This window comes from Passer domesticus, chromosome 13 (assembly GCF_036417665.1).
Source record: "Passer domesticus isolate bPasDom1 chromosome 13, bPasDom1.hap1, whole genome shotgun sequence".
NCBI lineage: Eukaryota > Metazoa > Chordata > Aves > Passeriformes > Passeridae > Passer > Passer domesticus.
Genome location: NC_087486.1, coordinates 721,496 through 747,973, shown reverse-complemented (window position 1 = coordinate 747,973; position 26,478 = coordinate 721,496). Strand labels below are relative to the sequence as shown.

Genomic DNA, 26,478 nt, shown 5'->3' with positions numbered 1-26,478 from the left:
TCCCCCAGGCTTTCAGTGCATTTTATTTCCCTCCATCACTAATGTTTGGCAGCTGGCACCTGCCTTGGGAGGCAGCTTTTATCACATTCTGATGAGTATCAGACAGCTGGGAACCACTGCAGTGGCAAAATACATTTAAAATCATAGAATTAAGGAGGGATTGAGGTTGGAAGGGACCATAAACTCCCAGAGTCCCTCCCCTGCCATGTCAGACCCAACCCTCTCCAAGACCACAACAAAAACTCCACAAAAGCATTTTGGAGCCATTTAATGAAAAAAGCAGAATTTTATTATATGGTTTCTGTCCATTATTCGGCATTGCTGTAAATGGCTCACATTTACTGCAACTTCTGTACAGATGTGTGGCTTTGTATTACCAGAACAGCAAATTTAAATGAAAAAATAAATGTTCAACAATTCCACACAAGCTTTTACAGTCCAACATTTCACTGAGTAGGTGAAAACTACAGACTTGTTACTACAGAATTATTCAGCATGAATAAAAAACTACAACTTTTATTTTTAAACAGGAGTCACTGGTTTAATTTCTTTTTAATGCTGTTTAAAATTGCTGTGATAAAAATAATGATTTTTTTTTTTTAATAATGCCATACACTGGTATGATATAGGATTTGTCCCCAGTATATATCTTTTTGTTTAATATACAAAATAGAGTAATGACCCATCGCTGCCTCTGCTGTGGGCAGGGGGTTGGAGGTGGGGCGTTCCCAACCCTCCCAGCCTTCCCTCGGACACGAGGGCTGGAGAGGCCCTCGACCTTCATGGAAAATTTGGTTCCTATGAGACATCGACGGCTCAGCGAGCCCTGGCTGCAGACTGGGATGGGGCAGGGCGTGCCTGGTCTGGGACCATGGAACCCCAGCCTGGACTGGGTGGGAAGGGACCCTACAGCTCCTCTGCTCCCCCCTGCCACGGGCAGGGCCACCTCCCACCAGAGCAGGCTGCTCCAGCCCCCAACACTCGCAGGGATATAGGAATACAATCTTTATAAAATCCCACTCTGCGTCATGTCCCTGAAGTCCTCCCTCTCTGAGGTCGGCCACGGGGTGCTCCCCACGGCCCACGTTCATCCAGGCACTTCCTCCTGCCCTGCCTTTCCCCGTGGGAATGGCGAGGTCACTTCGGCATCGATTGGCACCGGTCCCCAGCCCCCCGCCCCCCGTGCCCCGTCCCTGTCCCCGTGTCCCCCTAAGGCCATTGCGAGTCCTGAGCTGCCCCCGCCGCGCCGGCGGACCCGTGCACTTTGTGATAAGGCACTGAAGGGCCAAGGCCGAGTTCTCCCTGCTTTATCCAGAGTGCAGGGACTCCCCACTGCTACACGGACCACGGATGACAGGACACGGACTGCTCACTGCTGGCTACAGCACTACGGAGTCTCACTGGTGAAGTGTGAACTGAACAGCACGCACAGGACGACTCTTCCTCGAACATCACAGTTTCCTCTGTTTTTCCTTAAATCCAGAGACTAAAAATGAATATACAGGCAAACAGACACAAGGGGCAGAGAGCCTCTCCTCCTATGTGACCGGTTCTCTCGCGGGGGAACCAAAGAACCCCAGAATTTGGGTTGGAAGGGATCTTAAAGCTCATCCAGTTCCAACCCCCAACTCCACCACCTGCTGGAGTTCACTGCAGTTGCTTTTGCTGGCAAAAATGACAATTTGGGGTCCCTGCACCCCGACCCGCACACGCTGTCCCCAGGCTCTGGGGATGCAAGTTTATAAAACATTCTCCAAAGAAAGAGCAGGCTTCCCCTACCCCAGGACCCCCAACCCCACCAGCACAAACTCCTATCTGTATCGCAAACGGGCGCGGAGGATTCCCAACGACTTGGGCTGGAAGTTGTAATTAAAATCCTGACCTTTACCTATTACAAAATGTACATATTCCTTACAGATCGAAGAAGAGAGTGATTATTTTCTTTTATTAAAGATGCTATTTTACTCCAAAGTACTGAATATAGGATCTTTTTTTAATAGGTATAACATTCAAAAAGAGCTTTAAGAAAGGATGAGAATTGAGTTTCCTATTTCAGTTGGAAACCAAGGTCTGCTCAATGTAGAAATGTGCTGTGAACACCCCACGCTCTGTATTTACATATTGCTGGCACCTGGATGTGGATTATTGCCCAATTTCTAAGCTGTTTTTGCTGTCAGAGCTGTGACAGTTTTTGCAGCGGGGTCTGCTTCAGCCGTGCCTCGGGAGCGGCTCCCGACCATACAGATAGGAGTATCCCCCCCAAAACCAACGGGAATTGTACACAGTGATTCAATGAACACAAGCCCACCCACAAACACCCAGGAGCACAGGTTTCCCCTCTGAACAGAGCACTTCTTTGGATACCAACACCAACAGCCCTGGTGCTGCCTCCGGCCCAACCACGCGCAACGGTTTCCACTCAGCGTATCTGTGACCCCTACAAAAAATATAATTACATGTATCATGATAAAGCAATCTGTCATCTAAAAATCATCCTTATTATACACTATACAAGCTATTTTACAATCATTTAATAAATTGCTTTTAAAGCTGCAGTAGCCCTTCCCTTTTTTTCTTGGATCAGCGAATATACCGATTATACATATTTGAAACTATAACTAAATATAAAAATATATTAGGTTTTGTATTTTCTCAGACGATCTTTCTCATTTCTATTACACAAACGATCTGGCCACTTCGAGTAAAAATCAAATTTTAGAGTGGCATAGTAAATATTTCAGTTTTGAGATACAGAAAATTGTTAAGGTGCACGTAGAAAAGGCTACTACAGCTTCTAAATGTCGAAAATATCCTCATCAATGGCAACAAGGAGAAATCCACAAGGCCTACGGGAATTTATGGCACGCCAGGAATTCAATGTGAAGGGCTGCAGCCTTACAAAGACAGAAAGTTTGACGGACAACTCTAAGACCACGAACTCAGTAGCGGAGCTCTCCAGGAAAGAGGATGGAGCAGTCAGTGAAGGGTGGAGATGCGGAATTGGGTCTCTAACCAGGCGAGTTCAGAGCTGGGAGATCCAGTCCCAGCTGCGTGGACAAGTCCCCGGGGAGGGGGATCCTGGACTCCTGCAGGAGAGCAGCCCCAGCCGCGCTCGCCCGTCCTCCCCCGTCCGTGGGGTCTCCAGAATATTTGTGTGATGGCAGCTTGAAGTGTACAGAAAACGGAGTTTCTCCACACAGAAGTAAACTTTTCTGAAGCTATGCATATTTTCCTGAAAATTTCCTGATGGGCAGTCAGGACTGATCTTCTTGGCATCAATGCAGCCCGTGACTCTTTGCGTTATGGCTGTTGCATCATATGCAAAAATCAGGCTTCTTTTTTTTTTTTTTAAATATATAAAATAACCTGCTCATTTACATCCAGTTAGGACTGGGCTAATTTTCTATGAATCTGCATATCCAACACTTTTGCAATGTACCAAAAGGATTTGTTTCATCTGGATCTACTGAAATGAGATTTGAGAGTGTTCTCCCACCCACCCGGGCCCTTAGAAAAAACCCAATTTTTATGGCCACTTTGCCGGTTGAAAGCATTAGGTTAGAAAAGCCCAACCCAGTTTCACATGAATCTACGTGAGTACTTACTGTCTAGAGGTCATTTAGGAAAGCTACGAGCTGCCCCACCTTAAAAAACCAGCTGTACAATAGGCAATCTTGAAGTATTACAAAAAAATTATGTAAGAAAAAATGAACAAGCCGAGTTCACGGTATATAAAGTTAAAGGAAATTGCTAAAACCAGACAGTAATAGCTATAAAAGGCACAACTTCCCTTTTCTGATATACACTTGTAAACTTTCTTCAGGTTACATGCATAAACCAAAATACTACCTTAACTTTAAAAAAAAAAATCCAAAACACTTTACTAAAATAAAAAAAAAAGCCTAAAAAATTGTCTCCAGCCAACTGCAGCAATTAATTAATTAATTAGCAGAATGTTCGTAACAGCCTCAGAGCTTGTCACTGGTGGTTTGATGCATCCAGGGATGGTGCACGAGGGGAGAGAAAATTTCTGCCAAAACCACAATTTCTTTTCCTTTCCTTTCTCCCCAATCCTTTCCCCAACGCGAGAAATCCGCTGCTTCTCCAGCCTAACTCTTGGCCCTCTGTAAACCACATGTAGTGCATAATTACAAAAGAAACACCTGCGAGGACAAAAGGAACAAGTTCTGTAGGTTTTCTCTTTACAAAACAAAGCTATCGTGTGACGGTTTCTTAAGGCAACCCTTTGTGTTAAGGCAGTCACTTCTGATGAAACAAGAGCTTCTTGATATTTCCATTGGAATATTTTGGTATCTGATTGCTGATGATTTCTGCCAACATTTCTGGGAACTCAATACTCATGGATTTATCCAAAAATGTCTGGAAGCAAAAGCTCAGAAGATTTTCAACCACCTACGAGTGACAAGACAAAGAATTACTTGCAGATGAAGACGTTCAGAGAACATCCATCCACCTCCCTCCTCCCCAGCTCCTGCCCACAGGATGGGGCTCAGGCAGGACGTGCACAGGAATCCTCATTTAGTTCATTAATTATTGTCAGTGGCACTCTGATATAAACCAGCCAAACAGACTGTGCAAGGCTTCACAAACACTGAGGAGATTCGGTACCAATTCCCATTCCAGCAGATAAATAACACACACATGGATAAGCTAAATGAGATCCTTCCAGGTGCTTGCTAGAGTAACAAGAAAAAACCAGTAATTCTGAGGTCTCAAAGTTACCCTTGTCTTAAACACTGCTTTGTGCTACATGTGTAATTAGAATTAAACTGCCAAAGGAGACGGTCTGAATTGGAAATTCCTTCAAAATTAGATCATTGCTAACACCACACATACTGCTGAGGCATTGTTTTAATGGAATTTCAAACTATTCCATAAACTCCTTACTCCTTGGGCTCTGAGATAAGACTGGTTTAAATGCCACATTTCTGCTTTACTGCAAAGTCAGTTACAGAGCCTGAGCTCCTCCTTTTTAAAGCAACGTAACTTTAAAAAACTACAGAGACTGAAAATGAGATTAATTATACAATTAATTGCTGTGGATTGCACTGCAGAGGCAGCCTGAGAGGACTATGGTCAAGGCTCTCAATTTGCCTTTCGTGAGACAGCAAGGGAGCATGACCTCCTCCTCCTCTCCTCCTCCTCCTCCCGATATTCTCCCTTTAAATAAAAAGAGCAGGAGGAGCTCGCCGTCCCCGCCCCAAACGTATTTCTCTGGAATGCCTGCAGCATTCCTGTCAGGACTTACATCATGCATAGAGTCCAGCAGTTTAGTCAGTTGATAAAATCGCTGCCAGTTCTGGCTGGAGTTCCCTTCCCTCTTGACGATGGCCTTGCCCAGCTCCTTGATGTACGTCATGCGGATCTCCTCAAACAGGGACTGGCTCTTCAGGCCCTCCTTGGGAACTGCAACATGGACACCAGCCTTAAAGCACTGCCAAGCTGAGCTGGGACATGATTTAAGTTCTCTTACATTAGTTACACGGAGAGGGAATCTTCCTCAGGAGCTGTAGACAGGACAAGGAGCAGGAGGGGAAGTTCAGGGAAAAATATGGAATTCTTCCCTGTGAGGGTGGGCAGGCACTGGCACAGGGTGCCCAGAGCAGCTGGGGCTGCCCCTGGATCCCTGGAAGTGTTTAAGGCCAGGTTGGAATAAGATGAGCTTTAAGGTCCCTTCCAACCCAAACCATTCAGTGCTTCTGTGAAAATGAGCAAAAGAAAAAGGACTTGGACTGACTGAAATGACAGCAGAGAGACAAGGAGAGAGCAGGATGGGACAGTGACCAGCTGCCAAAGTGACCAGCTGAACACAAAGCACAGGCTTGCTGCAAAATGGAAAAAAAAATAAATCTCCAAAGGTATTCCACCAAGAAACAGCAGGAAGGGAACTGGACCATGGAGGCAGCTTGATGGAGAAGCACCAGGGATGGAGCTCCTGTGTCCTCCAGCCCTGGACAAATGTGTGACATTAGGAAGGTTCCTTAAAAATTCCGTGTGCCCAGGGAAGAGCAAGGGCAGGATCACAGGATGGCTTGGCTTGGAAAGGATCTTGAAAGATCATCTGGTCCTGAGCCTCCTGACATGGATCAAGTAACGGGTCCAGGCGAGGCATGACAGCCTGGACAACAAACAGACTGCACCAGCCATGGGAAACTGGGCATGCACACAGCTTGTTTGGGACAGGGAGGGACATCCAGACAGGGCTGGGCAGGGGAGCAGCTGGGGACAGAAGCCCTGAGCTGGGGATCCAAAGCCAGGTGAAGTGCCTGTGCCATCTCCTCCTCTGGGGATGGTCCTTCCCAGGCCAAGGACCAACCTGGACTAATGGGGACCCCAGAGGTCCTTCAGGTGCTTCCTTTGAGGCCTCTGATCACCTCAGGGAAGTGAAAGAGTTGAAGACAGAGTAGAGAAAGAGCTGAGATAAAGGTGACCAAAAGCATGACAGGAGGACAGAGGCCACAGAGCACATTCCCTTCCTCAGGAAATCCAACCTTCCCTGCACTGTCAGCATCTGAGAGATTCTGGAATGAAGTCTCTTGTCTGTCTTGCCCACACGGAGATGAAACCTGTCAACTGTTTCAGTGCTTCACATGGAAAAGGTCTCTGAGCTACGTCTGTGTGTGAGCTACAAGTCTAGACCTGTGTGGGATTCCTGTTTTACTCCTCCTCCTCTTCTCTTGGAAAACTTAACACAGAAACACAATAAACAAACTCAAATTGTCCAAGAGCTATAGAAATTTCAGCTATTGAATTGCAGAAGTTCCCCGATGTACCACTCACACAATGTATGTTCTTAGCAAAATGAAGATGAATTGTGTCCCTCTGGAGATGAGTGGAGAGGCCTCTCTGGGCACTGCCAGCCCCTGCCAGCCCTGCCAGTGCTGCCTCCTCACCACTTCTGCCATGCAGATTCCCCCGTGGAAATTTCCAGCTCCTGTGAGGAAAGCTGGCCTCCACCACACCCGAAACACTTGAGGAATTTTTGGGAGAGATTTCAGAATCAAACAGGAACTGTTTGAAATCTGCAGTTTCAGGGAAGTTTTAAGTTCCTACAAAGCCCACGGCCGTGAGAGGCTGAAAGTTTCCTCTGAAAAGAGCCCTTGTCCCAGCTCTGGGCTTGGCAGCGAGGCAGGGCTGGGCACTGCCAGGCTGGTGGGGCACTGGGGGAACTGGCCATGGCACCCTCACACTGCCCACACCCCTCACCCCTGCCCTGACCTGGGAGCAGTGCTGGGGTTCCCAATCCTGCTGGTCCTATCCAGAAAAAGCCCAAGGTGAACAAATTCTCCTTTCTGTATGAGAATCAATGCTATTATTCACTGGAAACATTAAAGATAAGGAATGTTTACACCTTCAGTGTAATAAACTTAATAATATTTACTTTCCATCACATTTCAGGTCCCTTCCAAGCCAAGGCACCTGCTGAGGATGGTGCACGAGTACCAAAGTGTGTTGACAAACCTGCACTTGCTCTGCTGCTACCTTCCAAACACGCTGGCACCTCTGCCAGTGCTCTGAACCAAACCCCTCGTGCCAGGCAGGAGCAGGAATGTGTCAGTCAGGCAGGAGCAGGAATGTGTCAGTCAGGCAGGAGCAGGAATGTGTCAGTCCCTGCCCGAGCAGCTCCCTCGGGATCCCGTGAGCGTGGGATGGGATGGGATAATGGGATAATGGGATGGGATGGGGTGGGATGGGATGGGATGGGGTGGGATGGGATGGGGTGGGATGGAGATGGGATGGGATGGGATGGGATGGGATGGGATGGGATGGGATGGGATGGGATGGGATGGGATGGGATGGGATGGGATGGGATGGGATGGGATGGGGTTTCCCAGGACACAGAGGCTGTGCTGGAGCGAGGTGCCTGGCTCACACCCACCCCTGCACACTCACACACACTCACACCCACTCACACACTCTTCCTCTCCCTCTCTCTTTGCTCTGGGAGTCCCTGGACTGCAGCTGAGCTCAGACCCTCAGGCAGCTCCAGCCCCATGGAGCAGGGGAGAACAAGGCACTGGCTACCAATGCTGTCAACAGAGGGGAAAAACAACACTGTAGAAGGTATTTACACATAATCACTTATACTAAGTTAGTTTATTTCTGTCTATTCTAAAAGGACTCTTTTTGACACTGCACTTTGAACTTTCATGCAGTACAGACAGAATTTACTAAGCTGTGACTTAACTCCAGCACATCCTACCTAAAGATAAAACCAGCACGTAGCATATTGTACAAATCTATCTCACAATATCTACTGCAAATCCACCACACACTTCTGCAGAAGCAAAGAGCTTGGTATTGAGCTGTTCACCTACTTGTAGAGAGGAGAAGCAACGTCTTCATGCAGAGATACTCCTCGTAGGAGACTTGGAGCCGGGACAGCTCTCGGGCCACCATGAGCATGTGTTTGCATTGTTCATACATACACGGGAGGTTCATCCTCTGCCTGAGGAACAAAGCACAGGGATTAGTGCAACGCCTGCCTATCTGCACGCTCTGGATCATGTTTTCCCACGTGCAGATGAGGAGCTGTACGTGAGCCATGGCACAGCAGAGGCTCCATTTCCCCGTTTGCCCCTGGGGTGACTGCCTTGGTGGCACGGGTAAAGCTGGCCCTGAGGGCAGGAGGAGCCCTGGGACATCCTGAGCCCACAGCCTGTCTGCACCAAGGGCTCAGCAGCACGCCCTGCTCTCGGCAGCCCCAGCACCAACGTGACACAGAAATCAAGCTCAGTCCGAGCTCCCCTCTCAACTCCCAGGAAAACATGATGGAGTGCCACACTAGAGCTGGGATTTCTCTAATTCTTTCAATGCCTTTGAGAAGTGCACCTAATTTAATGCATATTTATATACTCAGGAGTATCTTCCTGTAACTCCTCAGTTTTCCAAGTGACTTTAGACTTGTGCTCATCTACGTTCCTGAAGCAATGACCAGCACTGCAATTAAACATCATTATCTCTGTACTGTGATAAACTGGTTTCTAACCAAAAATGGAAAGTCATGTTGACAAGCAAAGGCAAATCTTGGAATCAGAATAACAAACGTTATGTTTTTGTATTTTTTTTCCTATTTCGATGAAGCCCTGCATCAAGACAGGAACTGCTTTTATCTAATACCTCATCTGACACAACAATCTTGCTTATCTGTGCTCTTAGAACTGGTTACTGTGAATACTGCAGAATTAGTTTTTGATGGGAAATGAAGACCTGACTAATTCTGAAGAGTGTAAGACAGATTTATGATTTTCTATGGGTTTTCTTCTGCAGAGAAGAAGACAAGCAAAGTAACTCCATGCAATGAGTGTACCATCTCTCTGCAGTGATGCCAGCACCCCATTTTTCATTAATAACGTGTCACCTTTCCTTGGTATCACCTATACAGCATTGTAATCCATGCAGACAACCTGGGATCCCTGTGGGAGTTACGAGTAAGATTTGGTTATGAAACAACAACTCCTCCAAAGCCAATCACTTTTCCATTCTCTCTCCCTAGACCTCAGGGAGGATTGTACAATGTTCCCTCACAATCACCCTGGGAAGCCCTGAGTGGAAACAGGGAACAGCCCGTTCTCAGGTGCAAAAACCAGGGGAATCCTGATGGCTTTTGAAAGACAGGAGCACACACTACTGAAACTGCATTAAAACTGTATTATTGTTACACCAAGCACCAGGGTAAAACCCCAGCATTCCCAAACACAGCTGCTGGACAATTCCTTCCCCGTGGAAGTGGGCCCTGCGTGGCACTGCCCACACCTGCAGCCCCAGCTGTGCACTCAGAGCAGCCCCAGCACCCGGCCCCAGCTCAGCATCCCACCGCCAGGAGCACAGCAGGTGATGCTGCACAGCAGCAGGGGAAATGCTGGGCTGTGGCACGTGTCTCAGGGCACCTGGCACAAAGCCACCACTCGGCCAGCTGGCAAACGCCGTCCTGGCCCCTCTGGGCAGGACCACAGGGCATCTCACACATTTCAGACTGAGTAATTCAAACCCATTCTCTGCCAGGGCTCAGCAGTCTTCCTCATGTAAAACTGTGCCCACTTCTGGGCAGAAGGTTAAAATAAACATTCGGAAAGGGGTCAGCCTGCTGTTTGTTTGTGCCTGCTGGGAATGCAGCCCCGTCCGGGAGGCTGAGGATGAGGAGGAAGGCACAGAGCTTGGGCAGGGCCAAGGCTACACAAGCTGCAGCTGCGAGAGCAGCCACGGCCCTGAGCTCAGGCGGGCTCTGCCCCGTGTCAGGGCACCAGGAGGCTGATCCCCCACCCTGTGCCAGCCCCAGCGCTGGCACGGCTCTGGAACAGCTCCCAGCCAGGCCCTCCTGGCCAGGGCACATCAGATGATCTCAGCTGGCACAGGGAGCTGTCCTGGGGACACAGCCGGGACAAGGGCAGCGCTCAGGGCTCTGCCTGCTGGGGATGCCAGCTGCCCTCCCGGCACGGGGCATTCCCCACCCACGGACCCGCTCAGCCCCACGCGGAGCACTGGGACACACAGGGAGCAGTGGGACACACACGGAGCTCATGGGACACACACAGAGCTCATGGGACACACACAGAGCTCATGGGACACACACGGAGCTCATGGGACACACAGAGCTCATGGGACACACACGGAGCTCATGGGACACACACGGAGCTCATGGGACACACAGAGCTCATGGGACACACACGGAGCTCATGGGACACACACAGAGCTCATGGGAAACACACAGAGCTCATGGGACACACACGGAGCTCATGGGACACACAGAGCTCATGGGACACACACGGAGCTCATGGGACACACACAGAGCTCATGGGACACACACAGATCTCATGGGACACACAGGGAGCAGTGGGACACAGGGAGCAGTGGGACACACACGGAGCTCATGGGACACACACGGAGCAGTGGGACACACACGGAGCTCATGGGACACACATGGAGCTCATGGGACACACACGGAGCTCATGGGAAACACATGGAGCAGTGGGACACACACGGAGCTCATGGGAAACACACGGAGCAGTGGGACACACACAGAGCTCATGGGACACACACGGAGCTCATGGGACACACAGAGCTCATGGGACACACGGAGCTCATGGGACACACAGAGCTCATGGGACACACAGAGCTCATGGGACACACGCAGAGCAGTGGGACACACAGAGCTCATGGGACACACACGGAGCTCATGGGACACACATGGAGCACTGGGACACACACGGAGCTCATGGGACACACATGGAGCTCATGGGACACACACGGAGCTCATGGGAAACACACGGAGCAGTGGGACACACACGGAGCTCATGGGACACACATGGAGCTCATGGGACACACACGGAGCTCATGGGACACACAGGGAGCTCATGGGACACACACGGAGCTCATGGGACACACTCGGAGCTCATGGGACACACACGGAGCTCATGGGACACACACGGAGCTCATGGGACACACACGGAGCTCATGGGAAACACACGGAGCTCATGGGACACACACGGAGCTCATGGGAAACACACGGAGCTCATGGGACACACACGGAGCTCATGGGACACACATGGAGCACTGGGACACACATGGAGCTCATGGGACACACATGGAGCAGTGGGACACACACGGAGCTCATGGGACACACACGGAGCTCATGGGACACACACGGAGCTCATGGGACACACACGGAGCTCATGGGACACACACGGAGCTCATGGGAAACACACGGAGCTCATGGGACACACGCAGAGCTCATGGGACACACACGGAGCTCATGGGACACACACGGAGCTCATGGGAAACACACGGAGCTCATGGGACACACACGGAGCTCATGGGACACACATGGAGCTCATGGGACACACATGGAGCAGTGGGACACACACGGAGCTCATGGGACACACACGGAGCTCATGGGACACACACGGAGCACTGGGACACACATGGAGCAGTGGGACACACACGGAGCTCATGGGACACACACGGAGCTCATGGGACACACACGGAGCTCATGGGACACACACGGAGCAGTGGGACACACACGGAGCTCATGGGACACACACGGAGCTCATGGGACACACACGGAGCAGTGGGACACATATGGAGCTCATGGGACACACACGGAGCTCATGGGACACACAGAGCTCATGGGACACACATGGAGCAGTGGGACACACACAGAGCTCATGGGAAACACACAGAGCTCATGGGACACACACAGAGCTCATGGGACACACACAGAGCTCATGGGACACACAGAGCTCATGGGACACACACGGAGCTCATGGGACACACACAGAGCTCATGGGACACACGCAGAGCTCATGGGACACACGCAGAGCTCATGGGACACACGCAGAGCTCATGGGGACAGCACACAGCGGCCTCCCCAGGCACCCCCACTGAGCAGGCTGCTGCAGCTGCCCCCTCCCTGTGCCCTCAGCACCCACCCTGCGCCCCAGGCCTGGCAGGACAGGGCACAGGGAACAGGGATGGACAGGGGGATGGACACGGGGATGGACAGGGGGATGGACACGGGGATGGACAGGGGGATGGACAGGGGGATGGACAGGGGGATGGACACGGGGATGGACACAAGGATGGACACGGGGATGGACACAGGGATGGGCACAGGGATGGGCACGGGGATGGACACAGGGATGGGCACGGGGATGGACACAAGGATGGACACAGGGATGGACACAAGGAGGTACAAGGGGATGGACACAGCAATGGGCACAGCAATGGGCACAGCAATGGGCACAGCAATGGGCACAGCAATGGGCACATGGGCGAGGGAAGCACCCAGGGCAGGGTTTTTGCACTGCTCTGAGTCTCCCAGCTCAGCAGAGCTGCCAGCACCAAACCCCAGCAAACAAGAGGCTGCTGCTCTGAAAACCAGATGGCACCGACTCCAGAGAAGGAGTTACAAAAGAATGCTGGGGAGAAACTTCGGGGAAAAAGGCCACTGCCACAGCACTGCTTACAAAAGTGACCTCACTTGTTGTTTTGCTATCCCCAGGCAGCAGCACAGCCACCCTGCATGGCACACGAGATCAGCAGGACAAACGCGTGACCTCAGCCCTCCCAGCAAGCACTACAGCCACCAGCACGGACCAGAGACAGAATCCTGGGGCCCAGCACTTCCAGGAACTTCTGTCCCCAGCTGGACAGCAATTAAATGGCATCTGCTACTCGAAGAACACCACTGTGCTCCGTCACTGTGCTCACTGTAATTTTGGGCACCCTGTGACATACCCAGAGGACGAAAGCTGAGACACAGCCAGTGCCAGCTCCAGCAGGGCATGTTTTCAATCACAAACTGGGGAAACAGTTATACAATACTGCAAAATCACAGGTTTAAACCCTTTCCAAGTACTAAATAATGGCCTAAAGCCCAAGATTTATTCAGCTGCCAAACTTTTCAACAGCTTGAATCAAGTTTCATGTGTATGTGTATAAAAACACGTATGATATATATAAAATTGCCAGCTAGTATAGACATACCTCCATAAAAATAAATAAATTATAGGAGTACAGACATAAAAGTGGAATATTCAATAAATATTAAATTTTTAGGAGAAGACTGAGCAAATGACGAATATGCCAGTTTGAAACGTAAGAAGAGAATTTAATCCTCTTTCCTACCACAGACTCTGAGCTACTGGATGTTGCTACTCCGTGTGAGCAGCAGTAAACACACAGGAGCACAGTGGACAGGGCTGGCACGAGGATAAACGCATGAAGGACTGATGCTGCCCAGATGCATGAGGCTAAAGAAAGTCGAATGAATCCCATAAAGAAATCCATCAATAACTGCAGCCATGTCCAACTGAACCACCAAGCCTTGGAGAGATGGAGTTCCCTTTGTGAAGCTGAACTGCACTGAACATGAGGGTGAGTGCTGCAAGCTCAGAACAGAATAAATGGTGTCTAACCCCCTGCAAAACCCCAAGGGAATTACCCAGGAGCAGCTGCCCCTCTCTGTGGCATGGCAGTGACCCCTGCCCAGCCCTCAGCTCAGCTCCCACGTGGACACAGCTATCACCCCAAGCCAAGGGTGGTGATTTTTGTCTGCCTGCCCAGCAGGTCGCTCCTGCAGGGCTCTCACGTCTCCCCTGGTGCTTGTCAGGTCCTACCCCGAGGTGGCTCTGTTTTATTGAGGGATGGGACATAAAAAGTTACGAGCAGAGAGTTTTATGGAGGACCTGTAGCTCCCTGGAAGGAGCTGCAGTGCTCTCAGTCAGCTCAGTGTTTTATTGAAAACAAATGTCACCGTGATCTACGATTCACCCAGCTGTAGCTGGAAGGAATTTGGGAATTACTGCTTGCTGTAACAGCATTACCCTTTCATTTCTGGGGGTTTTCAAGAGTTCCAACACCTAGCAGTGAAGCTCTGTGGTTTTGACCCACTGATAAAACAGCAGGAGACCTCTGACTTACAGCAAATCAGATGTTATTGCACTTAGTGACACCATCAATTATTTCAATTCCACCATACAGAGACTATTCTCCTCCAGGGACACATTCTTAGCACTTTAATAAACATAAAGATACAGATGGGCCCTCACCTGCCATCTCCTTCTCAGTCTTTTAAAAAAATTATTACTATGAGGCAATGATTACAGTTTATAAAAGCCTGGATAAATATTTACAATGAGAAAAAAAAAAGCAAGGGAATAAATAAACATGAACTATAAATCACTGATCCCACAGAAAATGCAACAATTATTATATTTTTTTAAAACACAGAAAATATTTGGGAGATCTGATTTTGAAGTGAAATAGGACCAAAAATATTAAACTGTGCCAAAGCAGGCTAAAAGTACTGCCTCCATATCACAACCAGAAAAGAAACACACAAGTAAGATCCAACCACCTCAAGAATCTCAAATTCCCTCTTCTACAGCACAGAATTACTGCACAACAAAACCTGGAAAAATACAAGGAAAACTACGTGTGGTGCAAGGAAATACATGTTCAAACATTCCACCAAATTCAACTTTGCTTGAAAGTCGACAACAAAGTTCAACAAGAAAATATGAATCAGGCAGGTCGTTCCATCTTTAGCCTTGTCTTTTCAGCCCTAATTTCATCAGATCAGACAGAAATGTTTCACTCTGGCAAACTCGCAGGGCCATACTGCCACTTTGATACACTAAACAGACAGAACATTATGCAATTTGCCAAACTTTTCTCTCCATCCCAGGCATATTTTTAGCTGTGACTGTGTTGGCTCTGATAAAATGAATGATTCCAGTGAATGGCGCAGGAACAGTCACAATATGGAATGTTAAAGCACAAACACCTCCCACAAAAACTTCTGGATATAAATACACTTAATATCTCAATTACCTTCCGTTTGACTTAGTGGAAAATGCTAAGCAAGCTGCTGGGGAGAAACAAGTGGGGAGGGAGAGGTGCTGTGGGATTTCTGGGAGGACTGAGCAGCCCCAGGCACCCCCCAGCCCCGGCAGCTCCCACTCACTCATTAATGATCAGGTCTGGAGCAAAGCACAGCAGGTTGCCGTTGGACTGCTTGTAGGACCTCCAGCCTAGAGCAAAAGCCATCAGGAACATCCAGGAGTACTGCAGAAGGGTCATTTGGTCATCCAGGTGCAAATTTCGGAAACCTGAGAAATAAAAACGGAGGGGGGACGGCATCAGTTGCAAAAAGGCAACAAAGGACAAAAAAGCTGCATGGCTTGGGAAAGGAGCAGGGTGATGAGCAGCAGAAGTGCTGTGTTATCAGTGCACAGGTACCACAGGGAGTGAAAGAGATGCAATATTACAAAATCCCAGTAGATATGTGTGTGGTTATGTGGAGCTGATGGTCAGTCAGATACATCACGAAAGGCAACAATTACAGTTCACATACACTGTAATTCACTGGGCTGCCTTCCAAAAATAACAGGGTTAGCTCCTTTTCACAAGAGCAGCCTGCTAGACAATAAATGATTTAATATCAAATGTTCTTATTCAACAACAATTGCACACTGAACCTACAAAGTAAGTAGTGCACTAGTTACCAGCATGAACTGCTTCTAATCTCACATGTAGCATGAACAGAGCCAACTGAAGAGGGAGGAAATGAGTAAAAGCTGGCAACTGGTCCCCCAAAGAGTCTGAAAATGCCATCAGCTTTGGATTTGCAGCACCAGCTCATATCAGATGCAGCCTACACTTACCAAGAAACCATCGTGCCATACGGAGCCATTATTAGAGCCTGAATACAAGTTGATTTTATCTATTTTTATTAAGCATCTGACATCTAAAGAGCTCATAACATCTGAAGAGCTGCTTCCTGAGGCTGTGCCAGCACAGCCAGCCAGTGGATGTAACAAACTTGGTGGGTCTAAACACAGCCCCTGGCTTTGGAGCCACCAGGAGGGACCAGCTTCTGCCTCTAAATTACAAAGAAAGGGTTTCAAAGTGATTCCAGTCTTTCTGGGTCAAACCTTGAAATCTGTGCTCAAACCCTCCCCAGGAAAAGGTTATTTTGAAATCCCAGCTAAAGGGTTTGGCAAGGAATGCTGGCGTGCTGTCAGCATGGCTGATGGGCTACAACAGGAGCAGGATATACAAATTAAACACTCATGAGGAACCACCTCAGCAAACAAAAGAAAGGAGATAAAAATGATAAGAATAGTTGCCATTAATGTAGCTATTAAAGAGGAGATTGGCATTTTCATTGAGAGCATAAGCTCTAACCTGAAGGGTTTGGCTAATTACAAACATCTCTGCTCAGCAGAGATGATGAACAGAGAAGTGTTTTATAAAATGGAATCTAAATCTGGATCTGGGAATAGCAGATGGTCTCCCAAAAACCTGTCCCAGAAGGAAGTGTGTGCATGTGAGCCTCTCCTCGAGCAGACTGAGCTAATTCAGCACAAGTGCCCAGTGCAAACAGCCCTGACACAGAATGCCAGAATCACTGAGGTTGGAAAAGCTCCCCAAGATCACCGAGTCCAACTGGTCCAACCTGTCCCACCTTGTCAACCAGACCCCACACAAACCCTGCAGTCACATCTCTGCTGGACACAGATGGATTTGAGTTTTCCAGCCTTTCCTTCCCACTGTTAATTTATTTCCCTTGCTCAAAGAGACACAGTTATGACTCATAAATCTCATTATCAGGCTTTTTTCTTTTTTTTTTTGGCAGACCTGTTCTGTGATGTTATTTTTGGGCAACCTATGCGTCATGGAGGTGTTTTTGCCAGGGATTCTGAGAACAGGTAGTGAACAGCACTGACAGGGGTGAGAGGGAGATAAACACTGGGCTTTGTTCTGTGGGAACAAACATCTTCAGCTCCTCTTGGCCCTGGCCTCTCCAAGACAGATGCCACGTGTCACGTCCAAGGCTGAGATCTGGCATCACTTCTTCTGTGCCTCTCTGTGTCTTTAGGTGGGAGCCAGAACAGCAGCAAACCTGCCCAGGTAAGAGTCACTTTGAGCAGAGCTGGAGAGAAAATAACACCTTGACTTCCACCGTGGAGCTGGACAGTGAGGGGGAGTCAGGAAACATCCACCCATGAACGCAGACCCAATGAGCCAGCACAGAGATGTTGGGCTGCAGAAGTCAGGAGAACCTCATTGCTAAGAGTGTTCAAGAAATAATTGTTTACTGCCCAGAGCAGCTCTGGCTGCCTCCGGATTCCTGGAAGTTCCAAGGCCAGGCTGGACACCTGGGACAGTACAAGATGTCCCTGCCATGGCAGGGGTGGGACCGAGTGGGCTCTAAGGTCCTTCCAACCCAAACCATTCTGGCATTCTGTGAATCTGAGGTGGAGACAGAGCTAATACAAATAGTTCTCTGCAATACTTTTCCAACAAATACCCATTTAAATAAGATTTTCAATATTCAATGGTCAAAGTGCTCAAATAAAATGACCTAATTTGTGGCAAATAAATGTTTGCATCTGTCATTTTTTCCGCTCTTCTGCTCCGGAAGTACCGGAGCCGTGAAGAAGCCCTGATTCTACCAACACCTCATGTGCACAGCTTTGAAGGAGAAGAGGCAGGTGTGGGCTCAGCAGGAAGCCTGCAGGATCCAGGTCCAGCAGGAAGCCTGCAGGCAGCACCCCCGTGCCCGTGCCCTACCTGGGATTGCCTTTGCCCACTTGACAGCAGCGACCACCTGGCGGCCGCCCAGCATGTTGAGCGTGGAGAGGATCCTCCAGCTGGAGTCGGGCAGGGAGCTGTCGTAGCCCGAGTAGAGCACCTCGGGCTCGATGACCTCGAGCAGGGACACCAGGGTGGGCGTCAGCTGTGGCAGCGAGGCGGGCACGATGCTCTTGCTGCCAGCTGCCTCCGGAGCCTCGCGCGCGCCCGCCGCGCCGCCCTGCTGCAGCCCCTTGATCTTCTTCTTGGTCTTCCGGGCTGCAAAGGGTGGGGAAAGGAGCACAGGTGAGGGCTGGAAATGGCCACGCAGAGATAAACACAGCGCAGGAAACGCTGCTCTGCTCCCCTGCAGCGGAACCTGCACAGCACTGCTCGGCAAAGCCGGGAATTCCGCACTCCTTCCAAGCAAACTTCCACTGAAAATAATGCCTTGCATTTTAATAGGAGTCACATTTATGCCAATGCTTCAAAGAGTTCAGCAATGTCTGCAGGTACCTTACGAGGCTGAAAAAATCCAAGGCTGACCCTAAAATATAAGGCTGAAAAATCCTAAAATCCAAAGCCAATGCTAAAAGACAAGGCTCAAAAATCCTAAATTCCAAAGCCATCTCTAAAAGACAAGGCTCAAAAATCCTAAATTCCAAAGCCAACCCTAAAATACAAGGCTGAAAAAATCCTAAAATCCAAAGCCAACCCTAAAATACAAGGTTCAAAAATCCTAAAATCCAAAGCCAACCCTAAAATACAAGGCTCAAAAATCCTAAAATCCAAAGCCCACCCTAAAATACAAGGTTCAAAAATCCTAAAATCCAAAGCCGACCTAAAATACAAGGCTCAAAAATCCTTAAATCCAAAGCCAACCCTAAAATACAAGGCTGAAAAAATCCTAAAATCCAAAGCCCACCCTAAAATACAAGGCTGAAAAATCCTAAAATCCAAAGCCAACCCTAAAATACAAGGCTGAAAAATCCTAAAATCCAAAGCCAACCCTAAAATACAAGGCTCAATTCCACCACTGGAAATATCTGCAGGACTGCACACTTTAAAAGTTCCTTTAAATAGCAAACACAAAAACTAGGCAAAAGAAAGGGAAAAAATATATTTAATGGGTAAAAAGTTACTGGATCTCTCAAGCCAGGGAAAGCTTCTTTTTTTTAAAAAATGCTGGGCAGGAGAAACTTTTTCTCCTGCCAGCTCTCTTGCATATAAATCACTGCTGCGTAATTAAACCATAAAACTCATTCGCCAAATAAATAAAACACCACACAGAGATGTTAACTGTAAACTACAAAAAGCTGGAGCACCAGTTTTATTAGCATCTTGTCCCTAATGGAGTCTCCTGCTTGGCTGTGGCTCTGCTGCATGCAGCGGCCACACGGAAGGAACTCGCTGCTTAAGGGGGAAAGGAGCCCAGCTCCTGCCCTGGGTGCCTTGGCTCATGGAGTGATTTGTGCTCTGGAACTCCCGAGATCAGGCTGTAGCCTGTAAAATACCACAAAATGTGGCTGTGCATTCCAAGTCCCTCCTGGCCTGTCCAGAACCCCTGAGCACCCAGACTGCCCCAGCCTGCAGTGCCAGCACACCAGCCCCTCCTGGACCCGCTCCTGCCAGAAATCAGCTGCCACAGACAAGGGATCCTCCTCAGACCTCGTACAAACTGCATGTTCCCAAAGTTTTCTAGACTGGCCACACGTGCCAAGCCTGCCGTGAGGGAATAGCAAGAGTTGTTTCCTTGGAGCAAAGAGCTTCTTGTTGTTCTCGTCTCAATTTTGAAATGGTTGCTTCAAAATCCTTTCATATTCTGGTTTTTTTTTGCCCCATTATCCGTGTTCTGAAGAGCAAATGAACTGCTTTGACTTAAATTTAGAAGCACATGCCTTCAGCTTCCTGCAGACACCTGGATGGAGTATTTCCAGCCCAGAAAGCCTGATAAAATTATAATCAAAATAAACAGATCTGATAAGACAAATTATTATGCAAGAATTTTTATCAGGCTGCTACCAGTCCTGACTTAGATATATAACTGTACCTCACAAAGAAAGAAGAAGGTTGAGATAATGTATTTCTTTGCAATTAATTTTTAAATAATAATAAAGACCACTAATTTAAAGCCAGCTCCTTAGGGCACGTTACAGGAGATAACCCCCACAGATAAACCCAGCATGGAGAGAAAAGCATCCAAGATTTTCTGTTCAAAACAAACCAAAGCCCCGAGCCCCAGCCTCCTGCAGTCTGGCATCCACCAGGCTGCAGAGGCTTCCTCCTCCCTGCCTGGGGGCAGATGGCCCCAGCACCTGGGCCAGGTGGGCGAGGGACCTGCCCCCACCCCGGCGGCCACTGCCCTCCTCAAGGGGAACCAGAACCAGCCCACTGCGGGCACGGCAGGGCAAAGCACCACAACTAAAGATTCCTCAAAAAAATGAAATAAATTCCAAGTGAAGACTGCAGAAAAAACTAATTAATTGCCAAGTTTAAATGTAAAATGCAGCATGAAAAGCCAAAAAAATGATGAGACCGTTTTTTAGAGGCATAAAACCTAACAATAAATCTTTTCTTCCAGCACATCACAAAGAGAGAGGGTGCCAAGGAACACCAATTAACGGTGGGAGCGGAAATGAGAACTCAAGGAAATAAAGGCTGGAGTACAAAATATCATCTTTGTGCTCTGTAAATCTCTGGTACCTGCAGCTTGACAGTTTGATGTTTTTCCAGTCCCCTACGCCCCCAAAAATATGCAATAGAGAGAATAAAGTTCCAGAAAAGGATGATATGCAGGGCCAAAAGGATGACTGATGGACCTGAGGTCTTCTCCAACCTTAATGATTTTATGGTAAAAAAGGCTAACAGAAAATTATCAAGTGACTAGAAAGAGCCACTTTTAACTCAGGACAAGAATGGGTCAATTAAAATACTGCATGACAGAATGAATGCATTAATTAATTTAAAAATAAATTCATTTTCTACCCAATACCTAACAGTGAAATCCACTGTAGGTACCAGAAAGTGAGAAACCCAAAACAGGGCAGGCTCCTGGGAAAAGCCCAGCAGGAAGTCAGGAGAGGGCAAGGGGCCCAGGGACTGAAGGGCTGGACACTGGGGTCTCTTCTGACCATTCACTGGTTTGCTACAACCATTGTTTATGCACTGAGGATGCAGCTGGGGACTTTTCAAAAAGAAATTACTGTCTAAAAAACATGCAAATTTAATTCTTTTTTGAACAACAGTCATTCCTGAACTGTGAGCCTCAAATAGACAAGATAAACTGGATATTGGTCTCTTCTGCACTTTTTGCTGCCTCCCAGTTTGCTTTTCTGCATGACCACTTCTCCATCTGCTCAGATCTGTCCCAAAAATCCTTGTTTTCAGGGCATTTTTCACCCTTTCACACAACTCTGGGTTCTTCCATTTTGTGCTCCTGAGTTTTTAGATTCCTTTTCCCTCTCAGCCATAAAAGCTTCCCTCTCCCCACCTTCTCCAACAACTTATATAACAAAATCCACCCTCCAAAACCTCACTCTTCTCTAGGATTCTCTGTGCCAGAATTCAGACAAACCACTCTGGAAGGGCTCCAGCCTACATGAGGAGAAGTGACAGGAGCCCAACGTCATCACCCTGAAGCTTCTCAGGAGGGAAAAGCCCACAGTGAGAGCCCAAAACCTGAGTGTTAGAGAACTGTTCCTTACTATGAGAGCACTTATTCACATAGTGAATGGCACAGATGTATTTTGAAAACAACTATGAAGAGAATAAATAGAAATCAACCTTAACCAAAATGCATTCTTTCCCACCTCAAAACCACACCTGTGGGGTTTGGCATTATTTAAGCTGCCTTAGGCTCTGCTGTTGGGTGTCCTTGCCCCCAGCCACTGGCAGGGCAGTGACCTGCCCCATGGACCAGGCAAAAGGCCTGTCCTGCTCTGACCCCTGAAGGATGAGGTCCAGCCCACTGGGAGTGTCCAAACCCCAAATCCAGCTCCTGGGAGACACTCACTGCCCATCCACAGCCTTTAGGGGTTTATTTCAGAACCCACTACTGTAGGTTTTGGCTGTGACCTCCCCTCCTGCACACAGATCATGACAACAGCTCAAGAAAGGGAGCAGCAGCATCCCACCCACCCCGAGGAGGGGATGAGCCTGGAAGGGCAGGTCCAGTCCCCTGCAGCCCAGGAGAAGCCCAGGAGAAGCCCAGGAGAAGCCCAGGAGAAGCCCAGGAGAAGCCCAGGAGAAGCCCAGGAGAAGTGGTGCTGTGTCCCCCGAGGGAGGTTGGGAGCACAAGAGGAAGGATGTGCTAACACAGACACCAGGCTGTGCTTCATTGATCTCTTTAACTTATCACTTACACCTCACCAAGGATGTTAGCACTGAAATGAAATTCTGCTCATCCTTGGAGCTGACAAATACATCTTTGACATTTTTATTTTATCTGACAACTCTGATTATACACGGACCACCAGGATAACTGCACTAGTAAGTGCTGCGTTAATCTCTGCTGCTCAGGGAAAAATAGCAAACATAAAGTGAAGCTGACACCAATAAAAGTGTTTTATGCCATTTTACAACTGCTGCTAAATCTCTGGTTGATGTAGCCTTCAGATTCTCAGGAGTCATTCAGGACTCAGCAGAGAACAATGTTGTGGTGGTATGTTCAATTCAACCAACACTTTCTAGAGAAATTCTGTCAGATATTTAAGAAGTATCCACAGCATGAACAAAAGCACTTCAACTTTCCTCAGCTGGAAGACGTAACCCCCACTCCCACCCCTGGTCTCAGTCAGGTCACTCAGCACACCCTCCCACAGGTGTTACACCTCCCTCCAGGTGCTCTCCAAGCTCTGCTGTCCCACATCCCACGGAAAAGCCCCGTGATGTACGTGCTGAGAGGGATGAAGAACAGCCCCTGTTTGTGTGCGTGCCTCAGCCTCACTTGTGCTGAGCACACCGAGCCAGCAATGAGCACACCAGGAGAAGGCTCAGCACAAGCCCTGCTGCGTCTCCTTACAATGCCCACGGAATGCAGCACGGACTGAAGCTGCCCCCAGCAGCTGCCCTGGCAGTTGCCCTGACAGTTTCCCTGGCAGTTGCCCCAGCAGCTGCCCTGGCAGTTTCTCTGGCAGTTTCCCTACCAGTTGCCCCAGCAGTTTCCCCAGCAGTTGCCCTGGTAGTTTTCCTGGCAGTTTCCCTGAGAGTTGCCCCGGCAGTTGCCCTGACAGTTTCCCTAGCAGTTGCCCCAGCAGTTGCCCTGGTAGTTTCCCTGACAGTTACCCCAGCAGTTACCCCAGCAGTTGCCCCAGCAGCAGCCCCAGCAGTTTCCCCAGCAGTTGCCCTGACAGTTGCCCTGGCAGCTTCCCTGGCAGTTGCCCCAGCAGTTTCCCCAGCAGTTGCCCTGACAGTTGCCCTACCAGTTGCCCCAGCAGTTTCCCCAGCAGTTGCCCTGGTAGTTTCCCTAGCAGTTGCCCCAGCTGTAGCCCCACCAGTTGCCCCAGCAGCAGCCCCAGAAGTTCTCCAGCAGTTTCCCAGCAGTTCCTCAGCAGCAGCCCCACCAGTTTCCCCAGCAGCAGCCCCAGGCAGCCCCAGCAGTTCCCCACCAGTTCCCCAGCAGCTCCCCAGCAGCTCCCCAGCAGCTCCCCAGCAGCAGCCCCACCAGCTCCCCAGCAGCTCCCCAGCAGCAGCCCAGGCAGCCCGGGCAGGCAGTGCTGTTACCTTCCAGGTTCATGCCCGCCTGCAGACACTTGCGGTAGCGGCACGCGGGGCAGTTCTTCCTGCGGATCTTGTCGATGATGCAGTCGTTCCTGCCGGCACACAGGTAGTTGTGCTGCCCTGCCACAAACACAGACGGACAAACATCAGCTCCCCACGGCACAGCCCTGCCTCAGGGACAGCAAGGACCACAGAAAACCTTCCCTTGCTGCGCTGCCTGCCTTGCAAAAACATCGGCACCCACCCGGTTTCACACACCCAAACCCATTCCTCATGTTTACATCTCAAAGCCAATACATTTAGGTAAAAAACATTATTTTCTATTTGTTAACACCAGGCAACTTCTATTTTTAAAACTATTTCCCCCTGCATTTACCAAAGCCACCTTCTACAGCAGGTTTCCCATTTCTCTAAATAGTTTGACATGAGACATAAATAATGTGCACAAACACATTCTGAGAAAACACTTGTAAACATTTCTACAGAGCACAGACACAGCTTCATCAGCTGGACAGCCATGAAACCTTCCTGTAACTTACAGCCTGACCTGGACAAACCAAATTCTCTGACATTTTTATGGATTCACAGATTCATAACAAAACTGGCCCTGCAAACACAAGTCGAAGTACATAAATTAAAATAACTCTACTTCTTAGCTGCTTAGAGCAGGGCAACAGAAGTATCTATACTTAATTATATGAGTTATGTGAATGAATGTCTGAAAGTAACTTATTTAGGGAAAGGTATTACCAAAGAATAGATCCTTCTCCCAGACAGGGGTCAAGGAGCATGTTTTTCCAGAGGGCAGAAAGCTGCAGCCTGGGCTTTTACTCTGTATTGCAAAGTACTGACAGTACAATATTGTGAGAAACAAACACAGATTTTCCGAATACTGAATTATTCACAACAAAGTCCAAGAGTTTTCTCACAGGAAAACAGCTTGGAGAAGGAATTTCTTACAAGTCAGCTGTGAAAATTATGGGCATGCAGAGTTCATTCCTATGGCTTTGGCCAAACTTCTCCAGTGAAGCGCCTCAAGCTGATATTCCAAAGAATGTTTTTCTGAATGACCCCCCCACCTCTTGCACTCAGGGAAGAGGAGCCTTCCTGACCCTTGTGCCAGCTTTGTGTGTGATGAATTCAGACAACAGATCCTGCACCCACCGATCTGGTTGCCATTAGCATCCTAACACACAGAAACACACAGAGCATGAGCTGATGCCCAGCACTGCAGTGGAGCAGGGACCACAGCTCCACGTCCCTCCACGCTGTCTGGTGAGACCAGTTTCACCCCTCAATACAGGCACTTCAGGGGAGGATGCTCCTGAGCTGCTCCCTTCTGTTCCTAACAAAGAGCTTCCTCTCCACGAATCCTTGGCTCCTTGTGTTTACTGCTCACCAGCTCTTGCCTTTTCTAGGACCAAGCTACACGTTTTCTTTGTGTTATGCTGCAGCAAAGCCTCTTGTCACAAGACCATTTTGGGGGAGAATGAAGGGAACTTGGTCCTCCTGCTGCCCAGGGCTGTGCCAGCAGCAAAAGGAACATGCTCCAGTTCTCTTTGCTGCTCAAACACAGACACTCCCCAAATACTCTGCTAAAAACCAGGAGTGAGCCAAGGCAGGAGTTTCCAGGGGGATCTGGGGCACACAGGGACGTTTCTCAGAGGCTGGCCAATCCCACCCCCATTCCCATCCCCAATCCCATCCCATCCCATCCCATCCCCAATCCCATCCCATCCCATCCCATCCCCGTGCTGCCCACAGCCCCGCTGGCACCGCGGCTCTGACGCAGCGTGGCACCAACAGCCCTGTGCCCATGTGAGCACAGCAGCCTAAAAAAGGTTGGGAATTGCAGACAAGGGACTTGGGGAGATGGAAGGGAAACTGCTGACGAAGAAGGCTGATCTGGAGCAGAGCAGGAGGGAGAGGTGCTGGGGAGGCTGCAGGGAGGGAGGCGTGAGGAGCTGGGAGCATCCAGGTTGGTACATGGGTGAAGGGCTGGGAGCTGAGCAGGGCTGGGGCTGGAGAAACTCCCTCATGAGGGCTCTGGGCTCTGGAACACCACAAGATCAGAACTAGAAAATGCTATCTGTGGCCAGCCTGGGCTTCTGAAGAAAGGCTGTCTGCCTGAAGCACTGCACATACATCGAGAGCTGCTGTCCCACCTTCACCCTTCCTCTTCTCCTCTGCTTCTACTCTTTGCTGAAAAGATGCACTTTATACTGACTTCCTAGACACTGACACTTCCAGATTCTGTGACTATTTCTGTCACAGTACACAGGCCTGGAGGCAAAGGTGGAAAGAAGGGCTTTGGCTAAAGGCCGGATAATGAGTGTGCAGAGTCAGCTTGATCCGAGCACTAACAGGTGCCTGGCAGCCACTAATAGAAAGGATATTGCAGAAACAAATTCTTTTTACATATGTTCCTAATAAGAAAAATGCCTATAAAAGACAAAACCAAATTATTTGTTCCTTAAAGTGAGGACTAGGACTAAGAGATCCTGGAAGCAGTCCTGCAAACATCCATGTCATAGGATGGAAGGGTTCAGGGTGCTCAGTCCTTGGTGCTGGGGCCCAGCTGACAGGGTGGTGATCGATCAAAGGCTCAACTTCATGAACTGGGAGGTCTTTTCCAACCTCAGTGATTCTGGGATTCTGTGA

The 26,478-nt window shown here is 49.0% G+C and overlaps 1 protein-coding gene across 2 annotated transcripts in view; it reads right to left on the bottom strand.

The window, feature by feature from the left end:
- Positions 1-266: 266 nt before the first annotated feature.
- The window catches only part of NR3C1 (nuclear receptor subfamily 3 group C member 1), a 65,355-nt gene continuing 39,143 nt past the window's right edge, over positions 267-26,478 (bottom strand). For both annotated transcript variants that reach the window (XM_064388108.1, XM_064388109.1), the window contains exons 4-9: positions 23,821-23,937; positions 18,100-18,378; positions 15,488-15,632; positions 8,340-8,470; positions 5,270-5,427; positions 267-4,413 (exon numbers count right to left, since the gene is read on the bottom strand). In XM_064388108.1, the coding sequence (XP_064244178.1) occupies positions 4,261-4,413; positions 5,270-5,427; positions 8,340-8,470; positions 15,488-15,632; positions 18,100-18,378; positions 23,821-23,937 (983 nt within the window). In that variant the 3' untranslated portion in view covers positions 267-4,260. The remainder of the gene's footprint in view (positions 4,414-5,269; positions 5,428-8,339; positions 8,471-15,487; positions 15,633-18,099; positions 18,379-23,820; positions 23,938-26,478) is intronic.